General features: G+C 37.5%; 1 protein-coding gene across 1 annotated transcript in view; it reads left to right on the forward strand.

Annotated features, from left to right (window-relative positions):
- Positions 1-26,940, forward strand: part of furinb (furin (paired basic amino acid cleaving enzyme) b) — a 157,813-nt gene that overhangs the window by 92,910 nt on the left and 37,963 nt on the right. Inside the window, exons 7-10 of the mRNA XM_056239292.1 lie at positions 8,522-8,610; positions 9,731-9,903; positions 13,315-13,527; positions 16,986-17,086. Of these exons, the coding sequence (XP_056095267.1) occupies positions 8,522-8,610; positions 9,731-9,903; positions 13,315-13,527; positions 16,986-17,086 (576 nt within the window). The remainder of the gene's footprint in view (positions 1-8,521; positions 8,611-9,730; positions 9,904-13,314; positions 13,528-16,985; positions 17,087-26,940) is intronic.

The following is a 26,940-nucleotide window of genomic DNA, read 5'->3' on the forward strand; positions in this document are numbered from 1 at the left end:
TTGGCTTCATGGCTCTTTTGCACGGATGGCTACCAGTGCTTTTAGAAGCAGAGGCTTTTCATTGTTTTGTCAGGAAGACTGAGGGGTAGTACCCTGAGCTTTTAGACCGATTATTTTATTTATTTATTTTTTTACGGAAAAAAGCTTTCAGTCTGTCACTGTATTTTTCTCTGCAGTCTCACTTCATAAAGGAACTGAACATATTTTTGGTCCTTATTGAACTTGAATGAATATTGGACATTTATAGCTCAATATTCTCATGATGATTTTGTTGTCCTTGATGACTGTCCTAAAATTCCTCAAAATAAAAAAGAATTATGGCTGTCAGTCGATTAAGATGAATTTATTAGTCTTATTTTGATAGCCATAATTAAATTATAAACAAATAAGACATAGAATATGTAGAGTTTAAAAATATATGTGGATTGCATCACTACTAAAATGTTTTGTTTTAGATGCTGATTACAGACATTAGGCAGGGATGTGATTCTTCCGGATTAATCCGGAATTCCGGTTATTTCAGCCTAAAATCATGACCCACGTGAATCATGCAGATCAGTAATAAAAATAAAATCGGGGGTGGTGGGGGGTGTTTGGAAGTTTTGGGAAAGTCATTGTAATTTGTTTCAAAATATTTATATAATAGAATATGTTTAAGTGATAATATTAGTTAAACAAACTACAATACTTAACGTTCATTCGATCCATCCGACTACGGCATTTCCATCAGATTTCGTTTTGCAGCGTTGAGCATTTTAACCAATCGCACACGTTTCTGTTGAGTTTATGAGCGTGATGACCAATCAGAGGCGTTCAGATTAGTCATCGCTGAAACGAATAGTTTTGTTCAGTGCGCTGACTGAATTCTTCTGACTTCCATCATAAACAACAAAGTTTAGATTCGATGTAAGAGATTCATGTCGCACGTTTCTGTGATTTTTAACGGCAGTTTTGTGCGTGCTTAAACTCGCGCTAGACCCAAGTTATGGACAGCCTCACGATCGTTCCTGGCATAGCACAAGTGCTTTATACGCAAAAGTAATACGTGCATCTGGTAGGCAAAAAAGTGCGTATCGTATGTAGCCTACGGCGCTAAATTGCTTATTGGATGCATGTAAAAGGTCATTTATACGTAAAAGGTCATTTATGCATATAAAGAGCACGCAAAGCTCGATCGGTCACATTCTCTGCTCCCTTTCTGTGTACAGTTTATTCCAGTTAATATCATTTATTCATCATGCTGATAATATTGTGTAGTCTTCATTTTCTAATGCGTAAAAAGCATTAGTATAATTCATAAATGGTTCTTAGGTTGTTTTATCTGTGTAGCCAGAATATGATGTGCAGTTTACCAAAACACACAAAAAAAAAAAACATTTTATGTTGCCTATTCCTATTGTAGAAGTTTGAGTGGAATTTTATTTACTGAATGAGATTGATCGGTATTGGAAACACAGTTGTTTTCTTTACAGAACTACAGAACAGTTATCGCCCTTACATTTTCCCCCAAGATAAGTTAAGACGTCCTGTTTTATATTACTAGAAATAAATTATAGTTGTTAAATACATTTCCATGTGTGTCACTCATCACAGTTCCTGGTAGTTCATGCAGTAAATGGCTGATTCAGGTGTTTAAAAAGTAAAAAGTGCTTTACGCTGGGTCTTAAAAAATGTCCTGCTTTTTTCACTCGCACAATCACATCCCTGATTAGGTGCCCAACAAGGCTTAACCAATTAACTTAACCAGCCACACTTGCTTTGTTAACCAGCTCACCATCAATGATTTGCCGATGTAGGTTTCTTCTGAAACTCTAGCGGAGACACATTTGAGTCTTTTTCTCAAGAGAAAAATCTGAAAAAGCAGAAGATGGTTCTCCATCTGCTCTCCATTTCTATCTTTGAGAAACAATTGAGATCTCATATTAATACATATCATGTTCTTTCCTATGGGTTTTTGCCAGGTGCTCAAAATAATACGCTGATCCAAAGACAGCTGCCGTTCTGGGACACGTTCTCAGAACGTTGGCACCAAGATCAATTGGTTCTCAGAACGGGGCACCAAGAGACTATTTGAATCCGTATCTACTGAGAGAGAGATGGAAGTAAACACAGAGACTTAGGGAGACAGTTTCCTGTATTGAAGGGCATCGTAAGATGTTTTTTGAGTTCATTTCTTTTATATGTCCTTCATATTCTCTTTGTTCCTGAGTATAAATGTCTGATATCCACAAAATGCTGCTTTGTGCCTACTCCACACAGGCAGTGCAAGTGAGCTGAACGCTCTGTGTCATTTTAGCAGCATCATGCTAATGTTAGATATTCATTCAACTACTGAAGAGGGTGGATGATGATGGCGTACGTCTTTGTTTTATTAGCCACGATTGCATACACCTGCTTTAATCAGAACCCCCATAACCCATTTCACCAGCACTCATCCTTTCCAGGATTTAAGGCTTTTACAGTAATGTTCAGTGGGTCTAGTTCATTTGGATTGAACTCTCTGACAATGATGATTGGCTAGTAAAGTGCTTTTTCAAATTCAAATAGCGGTGGCAGAAATGGTTTGGCATAGACTGAGAGCTGGAAGGACATTAAGGGTCTCTCTACTTTTCCCTCTTTGTGTTGTAGTTCTGATAAGTGAGACGCTTGCTGTTGTGGGTTCGTAGGAAAAATATATGTAGGCAAATAAATGTATGTATTTTGTTTTTCATTTAATTTTGGAGTTTTAATTATGCATGCTTATTTCCTATTTTTTTAGAATACCTTTCTTTAATCTTTCCTTATCCTTAATCTTTAATTACATAATGACTGATTTAATCTGTAAGTGAATATTCATTTTTCATACTACACATTATAATATTGTGATTGTTGTAGCATTTAAAATAATTGATTGGTTTAATTTATCTGGAATCTCATAATTTCTATCTTTGAGAAACAATTGAGATCTCATATTAATACATATCATGTTCTTTCCTATGGGACATCGCCAGGTGCTCAAAATAATGCGCTGAATAAATGAAATCAAGTATTTTAAATGCTACAAGTGTGGAATTGTAAAAGAACACCCTACAAACCTTCTAGTAATGCCTTAGCAACCATCCAGAACACCGTAGCATTGTGCCACAGGCTTTTCTGGCTTGACATTTATATGCATATCTTAACTGTCTTAATTGTGGTAGAAGTCAGCTTGGAGACTCTTTGTTTTTTGTACATCAATATCCAGGTCTCGTTGGCTTTATTGAATCAATAAACGAGACCTTAAAAGTCCTCCTTCCTTTCTCTTTCTTTAATTCTAATAACGCCTGTGATGGATGGATTGTGTGAGATGGCTGTCAGCCAGAGGTCTAAATAACACTGGTAGGCACGAATCCTCTGCCTCTCCACTCAACCCTTCGCCTCACGTGACCCAGACCTGCCAGCCTGCCTTTCCAGCGCTGTCGGCCCTCTGGAATCTCATCAGAGATGCTGGAAATCTGCCCTAGCATCCACTGCTCCGTGCCAGGCAATTGAAGCTAGAGACTAACCATGACAGGCTAGAGACGGTGCTTCTGAGCTCTGGAATGTGCTTCTGTAGTAGCGTCAAAGACTTGGCGAAGGTTTCGCCGCCACTTCCGTCACCCTCTCAATTCTCATTCCATAGATGCTGATTATCTACCTCCTTCTCTTTCTCCATATCCCTTTCTCATTCAGGACATGTGGGTTTCCGAAACCCTGCCCGAGGGCTGAGATTAGATGGCTGGAAAACGCACTAATCCTTTTTAGAGTGCTTCCTAATCCAGGCCTATTGAAGAGAGGAATAGAGATGGTCTACTCTACAACACATGAATGGATTCCATCAGTCTACCAAACAGCATACTGTACACAGACTCATCACGAGTTTTCAAGGGCACCCTATGCCTCTGAGCAGGGGAATTGTAAATGCATGAATCAGGGAATTGAAAGGAACATAAAACAAGCCGATAGAGGGCTAAAAAACAAGGAGACGGAAAGAATTAGAGCATGTCTCTGGTCCTAGATTCAGTGTGGTGGAATTGTTGCTGGCAGGGAAGGAAAAGAAAAAAACTCGACTTCCATTCAAGTTCATTTACACTCTCTTCTCTGCCTCTCCCTGGTGGGCCTTAGACAGATTGTTGTTGTATCCGCAGGGAAGGTTGAGAAGGATTGTTGGTAATTTTGCACCTAACTAGTGGTAAGACAGGGAGGGAAGTAGAAAAGTAAGTGATCCATTCCACCATGTTGTTTTTTCTTCTTCGAGGTAAGAAGTTGTATCCACAAACACTTCACTTTTTGCCTTTAAATGGATGGTTCACCCAGAAAAGAAAATTATACCATAATTTATTCAACCTTTATGTCTTTCCAAACTCGACTTTTTTTCTGCTAGAAGATATTTTGAAGAATTTTTCATTCCTATCGACTCTAAATGTATGGACTAAAAAAAAAAACACAGAGGCATTAAAGAAAGAAAGTAATACATGTTTGAAACCACATAAGGTACTGTATTTTCCTGACTATAAGTTGCAAAAGAAACGGATATGTTGTTTCGTGTATGTAAATGTGTAAGTCACATTTTATTATTACATTCACAAATTATAAAAAATACTGGCAAATACAACAAAATGTTTACAAACTATAACATTTACAAACACTATAACACTTATTTCAGCTCCCCTCACAACAAATCCTTTAAATTGAATGTATTCAGAATAGAACAGGAATGAAAAATAAAGTATAATACAAACATTATATAGACATTATATAAATCATAGTGGCAAACAACATTCATTTATTATAAATGCCAAGCATAAACAACAATTTTTAAAGTGAAACCGAAACTACCAGTGTGAGGGAAATAAATAATAAACAAATAAACCTCTCATTAAGCACAAATCCAAATGTGTGCACTGTCAGAGTTACTTTGACGTTGATGTGTAGCCAATTAATTAACATTTTGCCACCTCTGTCTTTTTACAGTTTTATGGTTGGACATAATTTATGTAAAGGGAGACGAGGACACTTGCATCACATGTTAGCATTCTTTTCCACAACTACACATCATCAAGTTGTTTTCAGCTCGTCAGCTTTATTGTGACGCATGGCACTTTAAAAATACTGAGACCACAGTTATCTGAATCAGTGTTTTTGCACCTCGCTGAGCTGTGAAAGGTAAATTAGCTGAACAGCATCTCTGTGGAAAAAGCTTTCTCAGTGGTAGGGAGCTCTAATCATCTGGAATGAGGTTTCGGATTTATAAAGCCGTAGATTTGATCTGGTCACAAGATGCCAAATAAAGTCTGATTGTGAAACATTACATGGACTCGGCAATGAAACAAAGCCCCAGGTTTGAGTCACTATCAATTATCGTTGTGAATGAATGAATGCTGGTGCCCCAGGTTTACATTCACCACGTCTTTAAAAAACAAACACTAACTTTTTACAAATTGACAGGCTCAGGCTGTGCTGTCCACACTCAGGAGTAAATGATAGTTTGATTGCTTTTATGCCTGAATGGCTGCCAGCCAAGTGACCTTGATGTGTTTCCTGACTTTTTCCTTTTTTGTCAGGAAGGACTGTTTGTGATTTAAAAGGTTGTGTTATGGTCCTATGACTTCTTTTGAAAGTCACTGTGTAAAAGAACTGCCCTTATCCTTGGCTGTGCTATGACTCCATAATGATACCCATTAAGCCCTTGAGTTCAGGACACGGCCACTAATCTGTCTTTCTGACTGCATGTGGGTGTCTTTGAAAGTTGTGGATGGGAATATGCAAATCGAAGCAATATCACAGCATCAGACCTCTTACAAGGTGCATTTCAACGAATAGTTTGAACATTACACATCCTTATAAGATTATATGGCCACTCACCTTTGAATCACTATCAGTCAATCTCAAGGAAGTCCTGTGCAATTTTAATTTATTTGCTTTAAAGGGGTTGAGTTTAACCTGCAGTCTAAAGCTGCATTCATATTTAGCATTGTTCGGCAAAAAATTTTCAATAGTTCGTAGCACCATGGTGATGGAAAAAATATAAGAACTTTTTTTTTCAATGATTTTGCGTTCTCTTGCAAAATTTTGCATTCTCTCAATGAGAAACTTTGAATTTCCTCACAAAACCTTTTTTCTAGGTGAGCCCTGAGTTTCTTAGGGGAATGTAAAATATCTGTGGAAGAACTCAAAAGCATTGAAATAAACATTTTTCTCCCATCACATATTTTTTTCCCATCTCCATGTCCCTTTAGGGTCTCTGTACAATTAAAATTCGCACAAACTGGAATTTCGTGTGGGTGCAAAATATTTGGTAACACTTAATTCTAATTGTCAACTTTAACTTTGCAACTACATGTCAACTACCAGTCATTAGAGTATTAGTTGACTGTCTGTTTAATATCTGCTAACACTTAATTTTGTTCGTCCCTCAACAGGCATTCTACTGACTATAAGTGACTTTGCAAGTACGTCAACTTATTCTACTTACTGTAACCAAACCTAACAGTCTACTAATACTCTAATAAGAGTTATTTGGCATGTAGTTGCAAATTAATGAGGGTTAGTTGACATGTAATTGCAAAGTTACTTATAGTTAGTAGAATGTCTAAAGTAGGCTCGAAATTAACTGTAACCAAAGATTTCCCAACACAGAATTTGCATCCGGTTCAGTTGGTTATGTAAATTCACCATTTTGACCAACAGAAAGTTGCTTGGTTTGAAAGTGATTTCTGTGTGAGGTGTGCTTCGTACATCGTTGCACTATTGAGACAATGGAACTTTTTTGCTCATGAAATTTTGTCAGAATTACACTAATATAACCGCACCTTAACAGTTAAAGTTAGCACAGAGTGTACTGAACACTCTAGTTCACCTTACTTCTACCTGACTAGTTGGCCATTCTAAGCCTTCCTCAAAATGGAGTAACATCTTCATATAAAAGGTGTGCATAAAAATTTGTTTACTGTTCCCTTATGCAAGACATTATAGCTGCAATACAACCTAAACAAGCTGATATAAAAACTGTATTGTTTATTCATGAGGTGTTCCCTGCTATCCACTATTCATCATGATAAGTGTCACCCCACACAAGACAAAAGGTGGAAAATTATGATTATTGCAAACGAAGGCTTTACACCCTCAGCACGAAAGGTATTTGTTGTTGAAATTCAGGGCTGTTGCCCTTCATATGAGCATGGATAAATGTGTCTGCATTATAGTTATTGTGAGGCAGGTTAACCAGCTAAAATGCTTGTTGGCATAAAATAGTTTTGATCTCATTCACAGTTTTAGAGAGATAGATCCTGATGGATGTATCCGAATGACTCGTTTTCTTCTCTATATGATAAAGGACTTCACCCTGAAGGTATATACTGTAATTCCACATGCCCTGGAGAATACATTCAGACACAATTACAGTTCGTTTTCAATTACTTGTACACTGCAGGTTTGTGGAAGGCTGAGAGTGTTTTCATGTCATGTATTTGCTCAGTAATCAGAAACGGATCTTAACAACCTGCATATGGACACCTCCATCCTCAGCAATTATTGATTTGATGAAATGCAATACGTCCAGTGCCCTAATTAGAATCTATTATTGCCCACCTGAGCTTTACACACTTAAAGAAATCACCCGTTTTTGTACCTGCTCCTTGTGTCATGACATGCGAGTATAATGAGACAGATTTTATTTTATTTTAAACCTTTTGATTTGACTTAATGTTTCAATGATTTGTTTGCATTATCACTAAAAATCTTCCTGCTTTGTTTTAAGAAATACTAAAATATCATTATCTATGATAAATATGGATAAATATAATTTTGTTTGAATGTTTTTTATATACATTTGCTGCATTTTTTTTTTTTGGATAGCAACAATGGCTGAGTGCTTTAAGGTCAAGAGTATGAAGCTTATTCTTTTGTGTCGTTTTTGTGTTGTGTTTATGTCTTGTGTGCTTTTTGTCTCTGTTTTTGTGTAAAATAACAAATGTGGTGAAGGCTCTGGTAAAGAGATGCTGCCGTTTCAAAAACATCTGCAGTCTCATAGGCTCTCCAGTCCTACTCTGGGGTCTCTATCGTCCTCTTCTCTGCTTTGTCTCGAGGAAACAATGAGCTCCAATAGGACGCAGATGAATGGAGAGAATAGCTCTTGCAGTGCACATACAAAACCCAAAGCCAGCTGCTATTTCTTTAAACAGTGAAGTTCATCCCCACCATGACACAGAGCTGCTGAGATTTGTCTGCAGTACTGTAGGGACGATCCGACACACAAGTGACAACCATAATCAGCCATTTATTTATTTATTGTCGTTGTTGTCGACTGCAAGGATCTAATTCGATTTTAATTAAAGGATAAAGATAATGCATCTGTATTTGGGTGCACTGAGAGCTGCCTCTCCGTTGCGATGACAGCGCCCCGAGAATGTGTCTGTACAAACGTGGACTGAATTTGAATTGAGTTGAACTGAATGTGAACTGGATGTGAACCCTGCCAATGCCACACTGTTCACTAGTGCAAACTCTCTCTTTGTCTCTCTAGACACGGGACACGTTGTGCCGGGGAGGTGGCGGCCGCAGCAAACAATGGTGTCTGTGGAGTGGGTGTGGCCTACAATGCCAAAATTGGAGGTGAGTGAAGAATCCGAATGATTGGCGGTTAGACTTTTGCATATGGTAATAGGATCAATCAAAGAGGTCATGCATTAAAACTATCCAAGCATTCTCTCATTTCCTGCCCTTTGTGCATCTGTCATCACGTTTCTCTGGACTAATCTAAAACGCTTTATCTTTCAATTATAAAACATCTATTAAGGTGAAATATCTTTGAAATATCTTGGCTATTCTGGTCACACTGAGTGCCAGACATCGCTGCAGGCACCAACAAATTCCATATCCCTTGTTTTAATAGTCTTTGTAGGAAAATATTTTTTTTCTAGATGAGGGTGATTACGGCAGAGGGCATTGCCTGAGCCTGCATGTAATTTCTGTGTTCTTGTGTGTGTATCTTTGTAATAAGAGGGTAAGTCTGCCCGTGTGTGTGTGTGTATAAAGAGAGCAGATGTTTCTGATCTCTAATTGGCCGCTGGGCCGTGTGTGGGGGTGCGTGAAGTGTCTGAATCCTGTTGCTAGGATTATTATTAATCAAATAAATAGCCACAGAATCATTCTTATTAATTAGATGCTCTCTCCCATCTTACATCATGTTCTAGCAGGACACGGCACTGCAACAAGCAATTAATCTCAGGCTAAAGAAGTCAGACTTTTGAAAATAAAACTTTCCAAAAAATCTTTTAACTTAATTAACATTTTGCAATGAAATTGATTGTATAAAAACTATTAACTATAAACTAACACTTATTTTTGTTATTTTTATTTATTTTAATATTTTAAAATTTTCTCACAATATGTATTTATTTATTTATATATATATATTTATTTATTTTTTTAGGGGTTCCTCACAAGTGAATCATCATATTTGTGGGTCCTTGGCATCAGAAAGTTTAAAAACCTCAATCAAATCCCAAAATATTCTGGTCGGCTGTGGTTTTGTCTTTATACAGCACGTTCACTTTCAGTGCCAATAAAAAAAATTGTGCTGGAAACTTGTGCAACTTCCTCATTTGCTTTTTATTTTATTTTCCAAATATCCATCACATTTACAGACGGTACATTTTTACAAAACCCATTTTTCCCTTCTCTCTGGTTTCTACATTAACGTGCTTTCTGTCCGCCTCCATTCTGCATGCAGGTGTGCGGATGTTGGACGGAGAGGTAACAGATGTTGTGGAGGCTCAGTCTCTGAGCTTGAACTCCCAGCACATCCACATTTACAGCGCCAGCTGGGGCCCAGAGGATGATGGGAAGACAGTGGATGGACCTGCCAAACTGGCCAAAGAAGCTTTCCTGCAGGGGGTCACCGAGGTCAGATTTTACCACTGGAGGTCACCTGGTCATAGTACCTGGTCATAGTACTTAGTTGGCGTTTCTGCTACTGGAAGCCTTATCATTGTTGGTGGATTGCCATAACTGGCCATAGCTTTTGAAAATCTGATTACAAATGAGTTGTATTGCCGATAACAGAAAGATTTCATTTTATTTTTACAATAATTCCTTCCTGCTAAAAAGCGTTTGTATATCAGTGCGTAATACATTATAAATGCTGAAATTTTCTGTCTTATCTATTTTTTTTATATCTGCATGTGGGCAGAAACAAGTCCTCTCAACTATCTGATAGGAAACACATTGATGCTCATTTGCATAAATTAAAACTTTTTTCCAACTTTGTTGAGTCACTAGACACGCATACAAATCGCTCATGTCACTAGAAATCACCAAATCTCATTGAAAATGAATGACTTCCATTCGCAGTGTCGCCTCAAGTCAATGTCAGCATGAATGCTCATGTCAGGTCATCCGAGCAGATTTTAGATCAGCTAAATGTGTCACAGCTGCCATCGGCTTCGATCAGCACCACCGACAGAGGAACTGGGCTGGACGGGGTGAACTGTTGAAGATGTCATCGCCTGTTTAAATGCATTTACGGAGAGAGAATTGAGAAGGATTGTAGAAACACAAACACACGGTTATAGAGAATACTATATTTAGGGAGATTTCTGTGATCTTGGCAGGAGATGAGCGTTTGTTTTCTGTTTTCGTTTTTGATATGTTAATTCTTTCTTGTGTGCCACACATACCCTTATCCCTTGTGAGTTTATACCTTGATAGAATTTCAGCATACACAACGTTGCACTATGAATATGAAAATATTCAATTTGTTTTATCCATGATTTGAAAATTAGGCTGTCTTGTTCCTTTCACCTACTCTTTTGGTAGTGTCTTTTTCCATTTTTCTACTGTTTTGTAGTGTTTTAAAAGGCAAACACTACTGTTAATTTTGCTCATACACTATGATTTGTGGGTCGTTAAGACTTTCAAATGTTTCTGAAAGAAGTCTCCATGCTCATCAAAGCTGCATTTATTTGATTAAAAATACAGTAAAATGGTATTGTTGTGAAATACTATTATAATTTCCTATTTTAATATATTGTAGAATGTAATTTATTCCTGTGAAATCATTCTAATAAGCTAATTTGATGCTCAAAAATCATTTCTCATTATTATCAATGTTGAATATGTAAGGTTTAATAACTTTAAAAATCCTGAAAAAATGTACCACGATTTCTATAATGTATAGAAAGTTCAAAAGCACAGCGTTTATTTGAAATAGAAATCTTTTGTAACATAGTCTTTGTAATGTCTTTACTGTCACTTTTGATCAATTTAATATTTCTTTGCTATAAAAGTATTAATATCTTTCAAAATAAGTATTTCAGACCCCAAACTTTTGAACAGTAGTGTATATGTACGATTATGGATGTAAACAAACCCCTAAATTTCAGCGGGTAAGTCATCACGCACCATTTGTGCTACCGACAGGAATGATGCCTCAAATCGTGCAGCTTACAGAGAAGAGGCTATTACTGAGCGCTATTACTTTTCTAAGCAATCAGACTTGTGATTTTCCCCGGGGGATGATAAAACAAGTGAAAAAAACAATTGAAAGAGATACTTGAGCCAGATGTGTAAGTCTAGATCTTGTTTGTTCATTACAATATTATGTTTACTCCACTACCTTTTATAAACCTTGTGCTATCAAATGTTTTAAAGCATATGCTCAGAATCTCTTTAGACAGAATTTCACGGCAGCATCAATGAAAATTCGCACATCTCCACCCCCGTGAGTGTGTTGACGCATTCTGACAGCCATTTAGAAAGCTTGCGTTATCTTCGAAGTAATTTAGTAAAATATATTAAATGGAATTAAATCCAAACCATCTGCCTTTGTCTCGCTCTGCAGAAATTATGAGATTCGATGCAGCGAGAATAGAGCGTGTCGTGTTTGACAGGCAAAGGATCTGACCTTTTTAGGACGGCTGCCCGCTGCGAGTGCCGCTTCTGTTTCATCTCGAACGTGTCCTTGGTAATCACAGACAAGCTTTTGTCGGAGCGCTACAAAAAGATTTAATCTTTTGTTTCGTCTGTGAGAATAATGGCACTATGAAACAGCCGTGCAGAATGAGTTTGACTGCTGTTCATTTTGGTGGGGTTTAAAACTGATTTCCCCCTCTAGTAATTTACTCAAATTACGCATCATATAAACATCTGCCTCAGCGCAGTGACTCGCTTTTTATTTCTCTGCATTACAGTTTTTTTAACCCCAATTTTTTCATTCTTAGAATTGTGCCTCTGAATATTTTGAACCAAATTACGGCATCTCAAACAAACAAACAAACAACCCATTTATTGCCACAATAATCCTGAGTCAGTCAGCTGTAAACATTACCCATATGGACTGCAGAAGATAGAACAGAAACTTTAATCAAATTCTGCCGACGTGCTTGACTGCAGCGAGAGAGGAGACTAATATGTGAGAAAAGAAAAGTGGAGCTTTGTCAGCTGTCCAGCCAATATTACTAAAGCATTAAATACAGCAGATTTCAGAGGTCACAGTATTGGTTTTAAATTAGTCATGACAGGCATAATTGGCTCGTTCAATTGGATTTTTGTGGGCTATTGTAATAGAGATGAGGCCTGTACACACAGACATTAATGGACACTACACAGATGTTTGATTCATAAATACATTCGTCTCACATAGCCAGACATTTGATTTGCATAAAGACTATCAGCAGCTTATTACGGCCAAGAATCGCCCACTTATATTTTTTAAAGATTTGATGCCACAGACCTCGCAAATCCTGTGATTAGTTCTACCTTAGAATGTTTCTATCAGCCCAGCAACTGTAAACTGCAGTTTGTTTCCAGGCGGTAAAAACTTGTGCACCAAGTCTCAAAAGGCCGGCCAATCAGATTGGAACTGGCAGTTTTCAGTTGCCGCGTGCCAATTATGTGAACAGACTGTGGGATGAGACTATAATACATTTAGACAGCAGGCGTCTGTCTCTATTTACGCTACTGTTCAAAAGTTTGGGGTCAGAAAGATTTTTTTTTATTCAGCAAGGACACATTGAAATTGATGAGTGATAGTAAAGACATTTAAGAAATGTTTCCTTTAGCAGCAAACCAGCATATTAGAATAAAGGTTCATGTGACTGAATACTGGGGTAATGATGCTGAAAATTCAGCGTTGCCAGATTTGCATAAATTATAATATTTCACAGAAGTGTTGTTTTTACTGTATTTTTCATCAAATAAGTGTAGCCTTGGTGAGTAATAGAGACTTTTTTTGAAAACAAAAACAAAAATGGCAAGCTTTTAAATGAACTATACATTGGAAAGAGTGAATGACCAGGTTGAGTGCATCTGTTTTAGGGTCGAGGTGGGCTGGGCTCCATCTTCATGTGGGCATCAGGTAACGGAGGGCGAGAGCGGGACAGCTGCAACTGTGATGGATACACCAACAGTATCTACACGCTCTCCATCAGCAGCACCACGCAGTATGGCAATGTGCCGTGGTACAGCGAGGCCTGTTCCTCAACCCTTGCCACCACCTACAGCAGCGGAAACCTCAACGAGAAACAGATTGTATGTATTTAACACTCACGTTCATATGTGCAAACAAATCTTCGTAGTCACACATTAGACTAGAGTCATATATTAAACTCATTTTTGTTCGTATTTTCATACAGAAGCGCATACGAAACATTGCATCTTCTCACAGAAAATCTTCTATTTTTATATTATATATATAGATGTATAAAAATTGAGTATTTATAATTTAATAGTTATGAATATTACATTTAAATATTTTTTTTTGTTTTAAGCATAAACTTGCCAATTTTTCAGTTTATAAAACTGTATTAAAAAAATATATAATGTAATATTCAAATAAATGCTATTCTTGTGAGCTTGCTGTTCATCAAAGAATCTTGACAAAAATATTAAGCAGCACAACTGTTTTCAATACTGATAATAAGAAATATTTCTTGTGCTGCAAATATGCATACGAATGATTTCTGAAATGAGAAATGAGGCATTTATATAGCGCTTTACTATATACTGTTGTACACCCAAAGCGCTTTACAATCATATCAGGGGGTCTCCCCTAAACCACTACCAGTGTGCAGCCTACACTTGGATGATGCGACGGCAGCCACAGAACAACGGCGCCAGTGCGCTCACCACACACCAGATAGGTGGAGAGGAGAGAGAGTGATAGAGCCAATTGAAAGCATGGGGATTATTATTAGGAGGCCATGGTTGATAAAGGCCAATAGAGGGACTTTGTCCAGGACTCCAGGGTCTCACCCCTACTCTTTGACTTTGGATTTTTTATGACCACAGAGAGTCAGGATCTCGGTTTAACATCTCAACCGAAGGACGGTGCTTATTAAAGTATAGTGTCCCCATCCCTATACTGGGTCACACCGTTGGCCTCACGAACACCTCTTCCAGCAGCAACCTGGTTTTCCTAGAAGGTCTCCCATTCAGGTACTGACCAGGCTCAACCCTGCTTAGCTTCAGGGGGCAATTAGTCTTGGGCTACAGGGTGATATGGCTGCTGGTTCTGATCATGTGAAACACATACACACTTTGCTACAACCACGTCTCATTAAAGGCACCATATATAGAATAAATTCACATTTCAGCATTGCAGCATTTACACGTTAACAGCGCACAGACAAACCTTAATTTCTTCACACAAATACTGCCATTCTCAGTTGTCAGCAGAACTGTAAATGTCAGAGCAAACAGCTCGTGTGTGCCAAATTTTCCACATGGTTTAAATGACCACGTCACGACTGTACATGGGGAAAGTGAGTGATGGAGTGCCGCCCCATTCAGCGTGCTGTGAAGATGAAGTGTCAGGCGGTGAAATGATTTCCACATCTGCTGCTGTGATTTCCTGTGGGCTATATGAAAAAGAGCTCAAGAACGCCATGCCCTAAGGAGGCAAAAATTCACTTTAGAGTAGCGTCTGAAAACTTCCCCATCACAGGTGCTGCTGCTGCATGCCGTACACATCTGCTTTTCTGTCCCCAGCGTGTCCTCCAAGAATGGAAATGGGAAAAGGGTGTCTGTAAAAGCAAAGAGAGAAAGAGCAGAGAAATTAGACCAAGTGAAAAAGCAAAAGACAGAGACGGCAATTTTTGAATACCAAATATGCTGCATTGCAGAATCTCTGGGTCTTATTTGCAAGTTTTTTTCTCGTTTTCAGTTGCATACCTTCGTTTTATCTGCATAAGCTGTATTTGAGAGTGTCTGAGTAGGCTTTTTAATTAGGGCAAGTTAATTAGGCCAAAAGACGCCTATAAAAAGAAGTTCTAAAAGACTTTGCCTTTGGATCATCTTGAGCATTTTTGCTATTAGTTTGCACTCTGGCAGTGTTTTCTGCTAAATTTAGAAGAAGTCTTTTCAGAAAAATCTGTCAAATACTCAAACTCATGTTGTTTTGAAGAATTACCTAGTCACTCTTTTCTATATAATAAAAGTGTATGAGGACTGGGGATGTCAATCACCAAAAAAGTGCTCCATATAGCTTGTGTAATATTTTAAGTCTTCTGTCATAAAATAGTCTTTTTTTTCGTTCTTTTTTTAAGTCTTTCAAGTCATAAAATAGCAGTTGTGTGAGGAACAGACCGATAGACAAGTTGTTATTCACTGAAAAATGTTGACATTCCCCTAGCTTTTCTTGGTTCTTACATTTGTGTGCTGTTCGTTTGAAATGAATCAACTGATATTTTTAGTTACTTGGTTGATTCATTGATTAATGATTGATTTGTTCACTGAATTTGGAATGATCTAGTTAATTCAAAGATTTGAAACACTGATTCATGATTTATGAATGATTTGTTCACTTAAATTAGTATGATCCAGTTGAGTCAGTAATTTAAAAATCTGATTTATGAATGATTTGGAATGATTTGGTTGGGTCATTGATTCAAAGATCTGATTCATTGATTTATGATTGAATGATTTGTTCACTGGAATTTGAATGATGCGGCTGAATCATTAATTCAAAGACTTGATTCAGTGATTCATAATTTGTGAATTTTGTTCATTGTAATTGGAATGATCTGTTTAAGTCATTGTTTGAAAGATCTGATCAAAAGAACTAACTCAAACCAGTATTTTAAAAATAATTGCAATATTTTTTATGTTCCTTCATTTTATATAGCTAGCAAAATCTCAGCAGGAATTTTGTTTGTGGATATTCAAACTGATAACTTGTGAACTTGGGTCTTTTTGACAAATTTAATTCAGTTCAATTCAAACTCACATTGAGGGGAAAATATGATTTCTTGTGCTGTGGGTAGTAACTCTGTTTGAATCTCTGATATGCTCATTCCTGTGAAAGTGATTTCAGACTCTCCAGGCAGGTCTATCTCTGCCAGCTCACTGAAGCTCATCTGAGATGTTTCGGGTGGCTTTAGAGTGTTTGTTTGCTTGATGTCAAGTCTGTCCCAGTATGTTTGACTGCGATAGCTCCCCCTCTCCCCCTTCTGAGACCCCCTGTTCCATTAGGATGACAAAGGCAATAACAGATTCAATTTAAAAATGGACACAATCTTGCCGACAGCAGTGGGGTGGGATTTTATGTGTCTGTACATGTTTAAATCAGACTGAAAGGGACAGAGACAAATAAAGCAATGATAAAGAACGAGTATGTGTGGGTGTCTGGCAGGTACTCACCTGTGTATGCTCTGATGGTTCTGTAGCCTCGGGCTGGACTTCCTCTCATCCTGACCGTTGTCATTCACACATGTCCCCATGTCTCCTACGGCATGATTAAAACCCCAAACCCTCAGGTGTGAGGTACCAGCTTATTAAGTCTCCCTAGCTGTCACACATCTCATCACGGAAGCTGCAGTGAATGAGGTTTTTCCTTCCCTCTCGGACTTACATTGTTGTCAGGCACTTTGACAGGCGCCTCTGGCTGATAGTCGCCCACACCGACACCTCATAAATAGCTATAACCTATGTCCTTTCTGATAACTGGCCAATAACACGTCTGACCTTTCCATCTAACTTTGTTTGTACAGGTGACGACGGACCTGAGGAAGAAGTGCACAGATTCGCACACGGGCACGTCCGCCTCGGCTCCCCTGGCCGCTGGAATCATCGCTCTCGCTCTGGAGGCCAAGTGAGTGATGACAACAATGACACCTGTCTCTACCTACAGACATACGCACACATGTTCTACCCACTCCTGTCCATCATTCCCCCTCATCCGTTAGACTTCATTACCCCATGCACATCATCTTCAGCCCTCCGACACACTCTGACATTGCCTTGACATTGCTCATCCAAAATAAAGAAGGAGAGATGGAAAGAGACGTGTGATGGCTGCCAATCTTCACTCCTCGTTCAGGGCCGATTGACCCAAAGGCCACTATACAACAGTAGTTATTACCAGACAGCTTGTGTCAAAATGATTGATGGTGACCTTTGACCTTGCCCCTCCCCTTGCCCTTCCTGTTTCCGGGGTTATGTATTAACCTTTGACCTCCCCCTCCCGGTTTCCGGGGTTGATGGATTAACCTTTGACCTCCCCCTCCCGGTTTCCGGGGTTGATGGATTAACCTTTGACCTAGCCCTTCCCGTTTCCGGGATTGATGGATTAACCTTTGCCCTAATGAGTGTTCGATCATTTGGTTGACAGAAAGTTTTGACAGGTTGTTTTGATGGATGATTTGCCCCTTTGACCGAGGGTGTATAAATATGTCATTGGTTTGTCTGATGTTTTGGCTTTGATGGTGCCAGATGTTTTTGAAATCCAGGGTTCCCTCCCACCCACTCTCACACAATGCTAAAAAAGATCACAGATCGTGTGACACAAATATCTCTTAAAAGTGTATAAAATATATAGTTTAACTAAAAAAGATTGCAGATCGTGTCACATGATCCCTCCCACAACCCCCCACCCGTGAGCATTGCCTATAAATGGGGTCTCTGTGCTGTACCCAGACCAGACCTGAAAGACGAAATATCATTGATCATTTAAATCAAAATAGCATTGCTCATTTAAAAGTATATAAAGCAGACCAATCATTTCAAAACAAAATCGTCTTACATTTTCAGAGATGAAAAACTCCTAAGACATACATTTAAGTAGATTCTCTCACCAGCATGTGACACCCCCTGAAGCAGAGGGCTGTTTGACACATGATACCATCCCGACTCACCGCATTCCTGAGATCATTGCTGGGACGAAAGTGAGAAAAAGGGATTTTGTAATAATGTTGTATATTTCACGCTGGCTAGAGTTGAAAAATATTGATCTTTAAAACTATATAAATGAAATGTTTATAAAATAAATATCTTACTAAATAACTAAACCTACATTGATCTTTAAAACTATATAAATGAAATGTTTATAAAATAAATATCTTACTAAATAACTAAACCTACATTGATCTTTAAAACTATATAAATGAAATGTTTATAAAATAAATATCTTACTAAATAACTAAAGTTACATTGATCTTTAAAACTATATAAATGAAATGTTTATAAAATAAATATCTTACTAAATAACTAAAGTTACATTGATCTTTAAAACTATATAATTGAAATGTTTATAAAAAATAAATATCTTACTAAAGTTACATTGATCTTTAAAACTGTATAAATGAAATGTTTATAAAATATTTAACACTAACATCCTGTTCATTAAAAAATCTTATTAAATAACTAAAGTTACATTGATCTTTAAAACTATATAATTGAAATGTTTATAAAATAAATATCTTACTAAAGTTACATTGATCTTTAAAACTGTATAAATGAAATGTTTATAAAATATTTAACACTAACATCCTGTTCATTAAAAAATCTTATTAAATTACTGAAGTTGAAAAGCATTCACTTCTTTAAAAGTATATAAATTAAATATTAAAATAAAATAAATACACATCTTACTGATCCAGATATTTTAAAAAACCACAAAAGACATAAAAATCATACATCAATCATTATGTTTTAGAGAGATGAAATAAAAATGATCTTACTTTTTCAGCCGGTTGAAAAAAGCTCTAAGATGTCCACACATTTAAGTTGTAAAAATCCCATAATGTTTCCAGGAGTGTTTCCCCCGATCACACCGGCATATGACACTCTCTCTGAATGTGCCACATGATACCCTCCGCATTCCTGAGCTCATTGTAGGGAGTGAGAAAAAGAGACTTTCTAATAATGTTGTATATTTCACACTGGCTAGAGTTGAAAAATATTGATCTTTAAAACTATATAAATGAAATGCTTATAAAATATACAACATCATCCTAGTTGTAATACAAAAAGAGCACAGAGCTGCCATTGTGTGTGTGTGTGTGTGTGTGTGTGTGTGTGTGTGTTCTTGTTTTTCTATCCCGGTGGGGACTTCAACCTGAACGCACACAGACTCGTGGGGACTCGTGTCACCGTGGGGACCTAAATAGAGGTCCCCACGGGCAAAGCCCCTCAGGCACCTCCCAAACAGTGTTTGGACACGCCCCATGTAGTTTTTTTTGAAGTCCTCATGAGGGCCATTTTCAAGACAAAAATCTGTGTTAGTGTATATCTAGGCGCCCCTGGTGGTCACACAGAGTATTGCCGTCCCCACAAGTCACATTGTTCCGGAAAAGTGCGGCACTCTCTAGCTCCCTATTGGGGGTATTGGTCAATAATAGAATTACAATTTGGCAATCTATTTTAAAAATGTGTCTTTTTACTAAAGTAAGATATGAATTAATAGGGTTTTTAATTATTTATATTTATACATTAGTATAATATTTAGTTATTTATATTACTTTATAAAATAAACTGAATTAAATAAATGTGCTGTTGGTGCACTAGAATGTAAATTCTGGAAAGACTGAGCCACAAACAGAGAATTTTTTTTTTTTTTTTAGCAAATTCTTTGTTTTATTTATCGTAAGGCATCAAATGATTAGAATATAACTGATCTGTTAAAAATGCCATTTATGTAATTTATCATGGATCTGTCTATATTCATATAGTCATTATTGATGACAATAGGAAAGAAATCTAAACGAGGTTAGCCAACTCCAGGTGTTTCAGTCTCGCTTCTGTGGGGACTGGTTTATGTGAGAGGATCATCTACAAAATCTACATGAATTAATTGTCAGTTTAGGTTAAAAACACTTCAAAGTGATTTTGTTAAAGTAATTAATACATTATTATATCATTACTCTAATATATTATTATCATTTAATTATAATCTAATTAAATCATGATCAGCAAATGATATACAGATTTTTCACTCTGGGCTACCCCTCTGACAGAGCCTTTCTGCATACATTAAACAGAATTCAAAGAATGTACTTTCAACAGATCACTAATAAACTTTTATGAAATAAACTCATATGAAATTAATAAATGAACAGGCCCTGACTATATACAATCTTGTTTCTAAAATTGGCAGCTGCTGTTTTTTTAATCTTCTGGCTTTCTTTTTAATATATCACTACATACAAATGAGATTCAACAGATTTGGTCATCTTTTTTAGTCATTCCTTTGCACAAATGGTGTAATATTTGATAACTACAAACATTCTACAAAGCTCTGTGCTCTCTCAAAAGCCTTAAAAGTGAACTACTAACACACTATTTTTATATAAATGTTTCATGACTTTATTATCTTGTAAATGCTACCCGCTAGGCTAACAGAGCAGCACATTATACCCTCATCATACATCATATCTCACAGTTTTAGCAGCCTTCCAATACCCTGTACCCTACAGATGCTGTGAGATAACAGAGAGACTGATATTGCTTTAGCAGGACCTGGAGAGAGCTCATTGTGGGAGAATGGGACCAGATACACCTCTTTTCATGAAGCTAATGGAAGTGAACAGTGCAGAGTGTGAGAGAAACAGATGCTGGATCAAAAGTTAAGAAATAATCTCCTGATCCAGCATCAGATGTGCTGCTAGTGAAGTAGAAGCGGGGCAATGATCACTTTCTAAAAACATGGCGAATGCCTGTGTAATTGCTGATGTAAGCATGTGCCAGCGTATGCACTCTTCAGTTCACAGTGTCACACCAGGAACAGCTAAAGGCCACAGTGGAGCACTGATCATCACCAATAGTCATGTTAGCAGAGCAGCTAATAGAGCAAGCATGGTATGAAGCAGAAATGCTATCAGCATCTGAGTGTGGTGGACCAGTACCTCTCAGAGCAGCTCCTAACACTAACCCTAACCTAACCCTAACCTGCAGCTCGTCTGGTCTTCAACGAGCCCAAAAGGGCCCACGTCACTCCTCTGTTCATCTCTCTGCACTGGCTACCACTCGCTGCTCGCATCAAGTTCAAGGCTTTGACGCTTGCTTACAGATTGACCACAGGTTCAGCTCCCTCCTACTTCCAGTCACTACTACAAGTCTACATCCCTACCAGAAGCCTACGATCGGTCAATGAGCGACGGCTCGTGGTGCCATCACAGCGGGGCACAAAATCACTCTCCAGAACATTCTCATTCACGGTTCCATGCTGGTGGAATGATCTCCCCACCCTCATCCGGAATGCAGAATCCCTGACAACATTCAAAAGACAACTGAAAACTCATCTCTTCCGGGAGCACTTAACTTAACTAAAAAAAAAAAAAAAAAAAAAAAAAAAAAATTCTTTCCTCTAAATCCTCGCTTGCCTGCCTTATGCTACTCCGAGCTATGTCTGAACTTTGTATTTTGAGCACTTCTTGCGTTGCTTTTGCCTCTTCACGATGACTCGCTTGGTTTAGTCCTCAGTTGTAAGTCGCTTTGGATAAAAGCGTCTGCTAAATGACTAAATGTAAATGTAAATGTAACCTATCTATCAGCATCTGAGTGTGGTGGACCAGTACCTCTCAGAGCAGCTCCTAACACTAACCCTAACCTATCTATCAGCACATTGACCTCTGTGGTTCCAAATGCTGGTGACAACAAGTGCCAAATCATTATGGCTACTCTGACAAGGTGAACTCAAATCCTGGAAATGATGAGCACTACAGTATATCATAATCATTAGTCTAACACATGCCAATGTATGGATGACGTAGGCTGTACGTGCATGTCCACAACACTTATTTCTGTTTAAGTGAGGTGTTGTATATAGTTTCATGTCATTTTGGGAGAATCTGAACCAGTAGCTAAGCCAGAAGGGTGTCCAGTGTGGAAAAACTGCATCATCATTTGTTGAATTATTTTTACCATGTGTTATTCTTACCCTAAATTAAATCATGTGCTAGTATTTGACAATTCATTTATATAGTTTGCAAATATAGTCTTTTCCCATTCTCCTCTAACTGGCGAACTGCTGTCTTGGTGAGTGCATTTACATTTATTAATTTAGCAGACACTTTTATCCAAAGCGACTTACAAATGAAATGAGGAATACAACAAGCAATTTGTCTGTAGCAAGAAAAGTGCTAGCAATACATGGTTTCAATCATTGTCTTGAACAGTACAAGCAAGGTGAGCAATTGTTGTGAAGATTGTTTATTTTAACAATAGTTAGGAGTATGCAGTTAAAGAGTTTCAGAATCAATATAGACAATTTCTAAGGACGGTAACATTAACAACAGCCCAACTCACTTTCTGTTTTGTACCTTTTGTAAACAAGCGGGGTCTTGTATCTATGACACCACAGTCTTGACATGTTTCACCCAGTTCAAATGCAAGAAACCATCCAAGAACAAAGAAGCATGGCGGGCCTTGTGTGGAGGCCTCATATCCAGAGTTTGGTCTCATGCCTCACTTCTTTCAAATCTATTTTATTTATTTTATCTCCTCGGCTCTCAGAGGGTAAACATAATATCTGTTCTGTTGATTACAAGGTCTTGTAATAGTTTATTTTTATTTTATGAATGTCAATCTCTCTGTGAGCTGTTTAATAGTTCCAAATTTGTTCATTCATTAATGTGTTGTTTTTTAATATTAAATATAATATAGGCCTAAATGTCTTTTTACATCTACACTCTGTCATTTTATTTGTACAAAAAAAAAACATAGGCTATCTGAATTTGAGCATAACATTTATTTATTTTATAACAGCATATAGCTTACACTATTTCAGAGCATATTATCAGAGCATATATGTCCATACATCATTTTATAAAGAAAACAAAAACCGCACAAGAAAAAAAAAAGAAAAAAAAAGCGCGGGTAATATTAATATAGCCTTAGTTCGCCGAGTGAGTGTCAGTAATGGCTGATACATCACACAGAACCTGAGGCTTTAAGTCCCCACCGCGACTATCGCCTCCTCTCCCCGCCCCTCCCCCACCCCTGGACCTCTAGACCTCTCACCTGCGAGTCACAGATGCTCGAGAGGCACAGATGCTGCAGACTCGGCGCGGAGGAGACGGGATCGAGATGGCCGACGAAAAAGTAGGTTTTTGACTTTTTGTGCAAGGCTCTCAATATAATATGGTGCTGTTTATTTAACTTGCATATTGTTTGCAACCTATATATCGTATTATATATCATATATCGTAACGTAAAGGTCACGTCACTTTTCACCTTAAGCATAACCACAAAGCAGCTTTGGAGAAAGTATAGATTAATGTACCAAAATGACAGTAATGATCATAATAATATATCCATTAGGGCTTTAGATTCCTAAGAGTCTTAAGCTGTTTTAAGGCCACAGTTAGGATTGCATTGGTGACTGCATTCTAGCGGTAATCCGCTTTTAAACTTCGCCGAATTTAAAATGTTGTCTTTATGTTATTTCTGAAAGACATATTTTGCGTCCCTGTTACTTCACCTAGATGTTTAGCTCAATTTTGGTAACATTAATTAAAGATTGCCAGGAGTTGCATCTGTAGCGGCCTACACGTGCAGCCATGTGAGTCTGAGGCCTGCAGGACTCATGACGTTTTATCACTCTAAACACCAATAATGTGATTCAACAAAGCAAGAGGGAAGTTTAATAAATTCAGAACAAGTTTTTTTCTACTTCTGTAATGCAGCTTTCAAGACCAGACAATAAATGGCATTTATTTTCAGTCAAAATGGTATGAAATTGTATTGGCTTATGTTACAATGTCAATTACTTTAATATATTGCCTAATTGTACCATTACAGTTTTAAATACAGTGCCATGTGATGTTAGACTATGATGTTTGACTGTCTATGACACTTGTGCTTGCAGGAAGATCAAACTAGGAATGGCAGCTCTGGATGCACAGGTGAGAATGAGAAGATCAAACAAAACACATTTTACTCATTTGTAGTATGTCAAATTCGTGTGCGTCATTTATTACTTAAAATAATTCTTAAAGCTTATATACATAGCTTAATGAATCCGAGTAACCGAGGTTTTTAAAAGCACAATCTTGAAGAAAAAGAAACATAGCCACGCTCCCTCCTTTCATTCTCTTGCAACACCATGCCAAATTCATGGTAGTGCATGAAATTTAATCTTTTAATCTGCTATCTTTTGTTTATAGGTAAATAATGTTTTAATTAATAACCGGTCAGTTTAAATAGAAGTTTAGAGGCCAATAGATTATTACAAAGTAATTAAGGGATGATTGTAGTAATTAATACAATCTAAGTTTAATCTATGTAAACTTAATTTTTTGTTGCAACTTGATCTGTAACTTTTCTTTACGGTTTTATTAAAAAAGAAAACAGATCATCTGTTAGAATTTAAGGCAAAAACGTGATTATATCTGCATATTTTAGTGAAAATGTTCATTTAAAAAAACATTCCAGTATTTTTACTTTTTTGTTAAACATTTGAAACGCTTTCAAATGACAGAAAGTTTGGTATTGTGTCATTGAACAATATAAATATGTCTAGCCATATGATCATGTTATTGTGAAACCAAAAGTGTACTTCTCATGTTCAATATAAAGATAAAAAATACCTCGCTGATATCTTACATTTATTTTAACATGCATTCATCGTTGGTGAAAATTAATTTCTAATGGCTAAATAAATTTGGGTAATTATCCCTAAACTCTGACATGGTTCAGTAACTGGACAAAGATATAATTACTTAACTGTACGTGCTGAGTAAATACAACATGTTGTCCTGTGTGCTGTCAATTTCAACAGATACTGTAGTTAAGTTTGTTTTGTTGTAATTTTTTTATCATTGTATGAAATTAAAAGTCACAGATCACATTAAATTTAAGGTAACTACAGGTTTTGCCAAAATGGTGTCATTGATGTCAGCCTTATTTTGATACTTATTTTAAGTCTATTGGTTCGTTATTCAATTCTGGTGATTATCTTGGGGTTTAAGCCTAGAACTATAGTTAGGAGGAAGTAAAATGGAAAATTTACTTCTTTGTAATTTACATTTCAGTGGATGATGTGACAGATGCCCCCGAAGAGAAGAGAAAGGTAGGCTATATCCACACTGGGCTCCAGACTAACTTTTCCACTGGTTGCACTGGTGCTACCAACTTTCTCAGTTGGTCGCACCAACACATGATTTGGTCGCACTTTTTTTTTTTTTTTTACTAAAGCGTTGTCTTTAGCACTCGCAGCTCAAACGGCAATGCACGACTAATAATGACTATTATTGGGACTGTCATATTACGTAATATTATAAAGAGAACAATATTGTAATAAAACATTGTGAATTATTTGGGTTTTGCCGTGTCGCGTTGTTCCAGGAAGAGCGTCCACAACACGAGTCATTCTGAATGGCACGTATTAAGCCTAGTTCACACTACATGATTTTAAAACGTCGGGCTGAACTGTGCGGTTCACACTACATGACTTGCTCTCTGTGAAATCAGGAGTGTTCAAGTTGTTGAGCTGTTCACACCACACGACACAACGTGATTGATCCGCAACAGGAGGTAACGCACTACACGAGTTGACAACAACTCTGTCACCCAACGATTCTATCTTGTCCACAAACCACGTTTTCTCACGAAAAATCACGCGATAAAATGAACCGAAAATGACGCGAAACAGCACGCGCGCCAATACCCAGGGAAGAAGAGCACAACACGCGTATGGGCGTCAGACAGAAACTAAAGCTGCAAACTGTTTGCGCGATAATTTGCTCTAAAAAAAAACATACACTCTACAACTTCATTTTAAAAAAGAACACCCAGAACATCAACATTGTGGACATCGGCAATATACAGTTGACTTTCCTTTTTCCTAAAAGTATTTTAGTAAAACCTATGATTACAAACAGGGATATTCTTCCCGAAAAGCATAAGTAATTATATTTTTATGTCTACACATACTTGTATGTTTAATCTCTAGTTGCTCTGATTGGCTGTAGCTCTCAACATCACGTGAGGTTGAGTCGCGCGACAGCTCTGGATATCTAGCATGCTAGATATTTTTCTGGGCTCGGTGACGCGTCTGCGAGCGTCTTTGATGCATTGTTGGCTCTTTCATACTAACAGATTGGCGAGCGTTCATCGCGCGCTAATCACCCGCGATTTGCACGCGATAGCACCCTGACCTGTCGGCGAGCTCAACGATTTGCAAATCGGGCTCAAATCGGGCTTAAAATCACGTAGTGTGAACTAGGCTTTAGTTCAAGTTCACTTGTGGATTCACGTCATTTTGTGCAGATATGATTTGTAATATTATGTTTATTTTGTCTGATTAATCTCATATAGGATGCGTTTCTTTGAGTTAAATAACACGCTAGCAAAGTGCTCAACGGTTATTCATTCAGCGCGCTCCACTCAAGCAGCAATGCACGACTAATAATAACGATGAGTAATTTGGGACTGTCATATTACATAACATGAGAACACTATTTTATTAAATCATTGTGAATTCATTGGGTTTAGTTGCCGGGTTTAGTTGCCGTTTTTAGAGCGTTGTTCCAGGAAGAGCACGACCACAACAGTCACACATTCTGACAAGCACAAATCTGAGGCGGCGTTGGTGACACTTTCTATTAGTCGTTATATTTGATTATTAAATATTTAATTTAATTATTAATCACATCGAAACATTTTACAATCCTACTAGCTACTTCTCTCCGTCAATGTCTATGTCGAGTCAGGCAGTCACTGGGCAAC

Source organism: Rhinichthys klamathensis, unplaced genomic scaffold (genome assembly GCF_029890125.1).
Source record: "Rhinichthys klamathensis goyatoka isolate OS25496 unplaced genomic scaffold, OSU_Roscu_1.1 h1tg000557l_1, whole genome shotgun sequence".
Taxonomy (NCBI): Eukaryota; Metazoa; Chordata; class Actinopteri; order Cypriniformes; family Leuciscidae; genus Rhinichthys; species Rhinichthys klamathensis.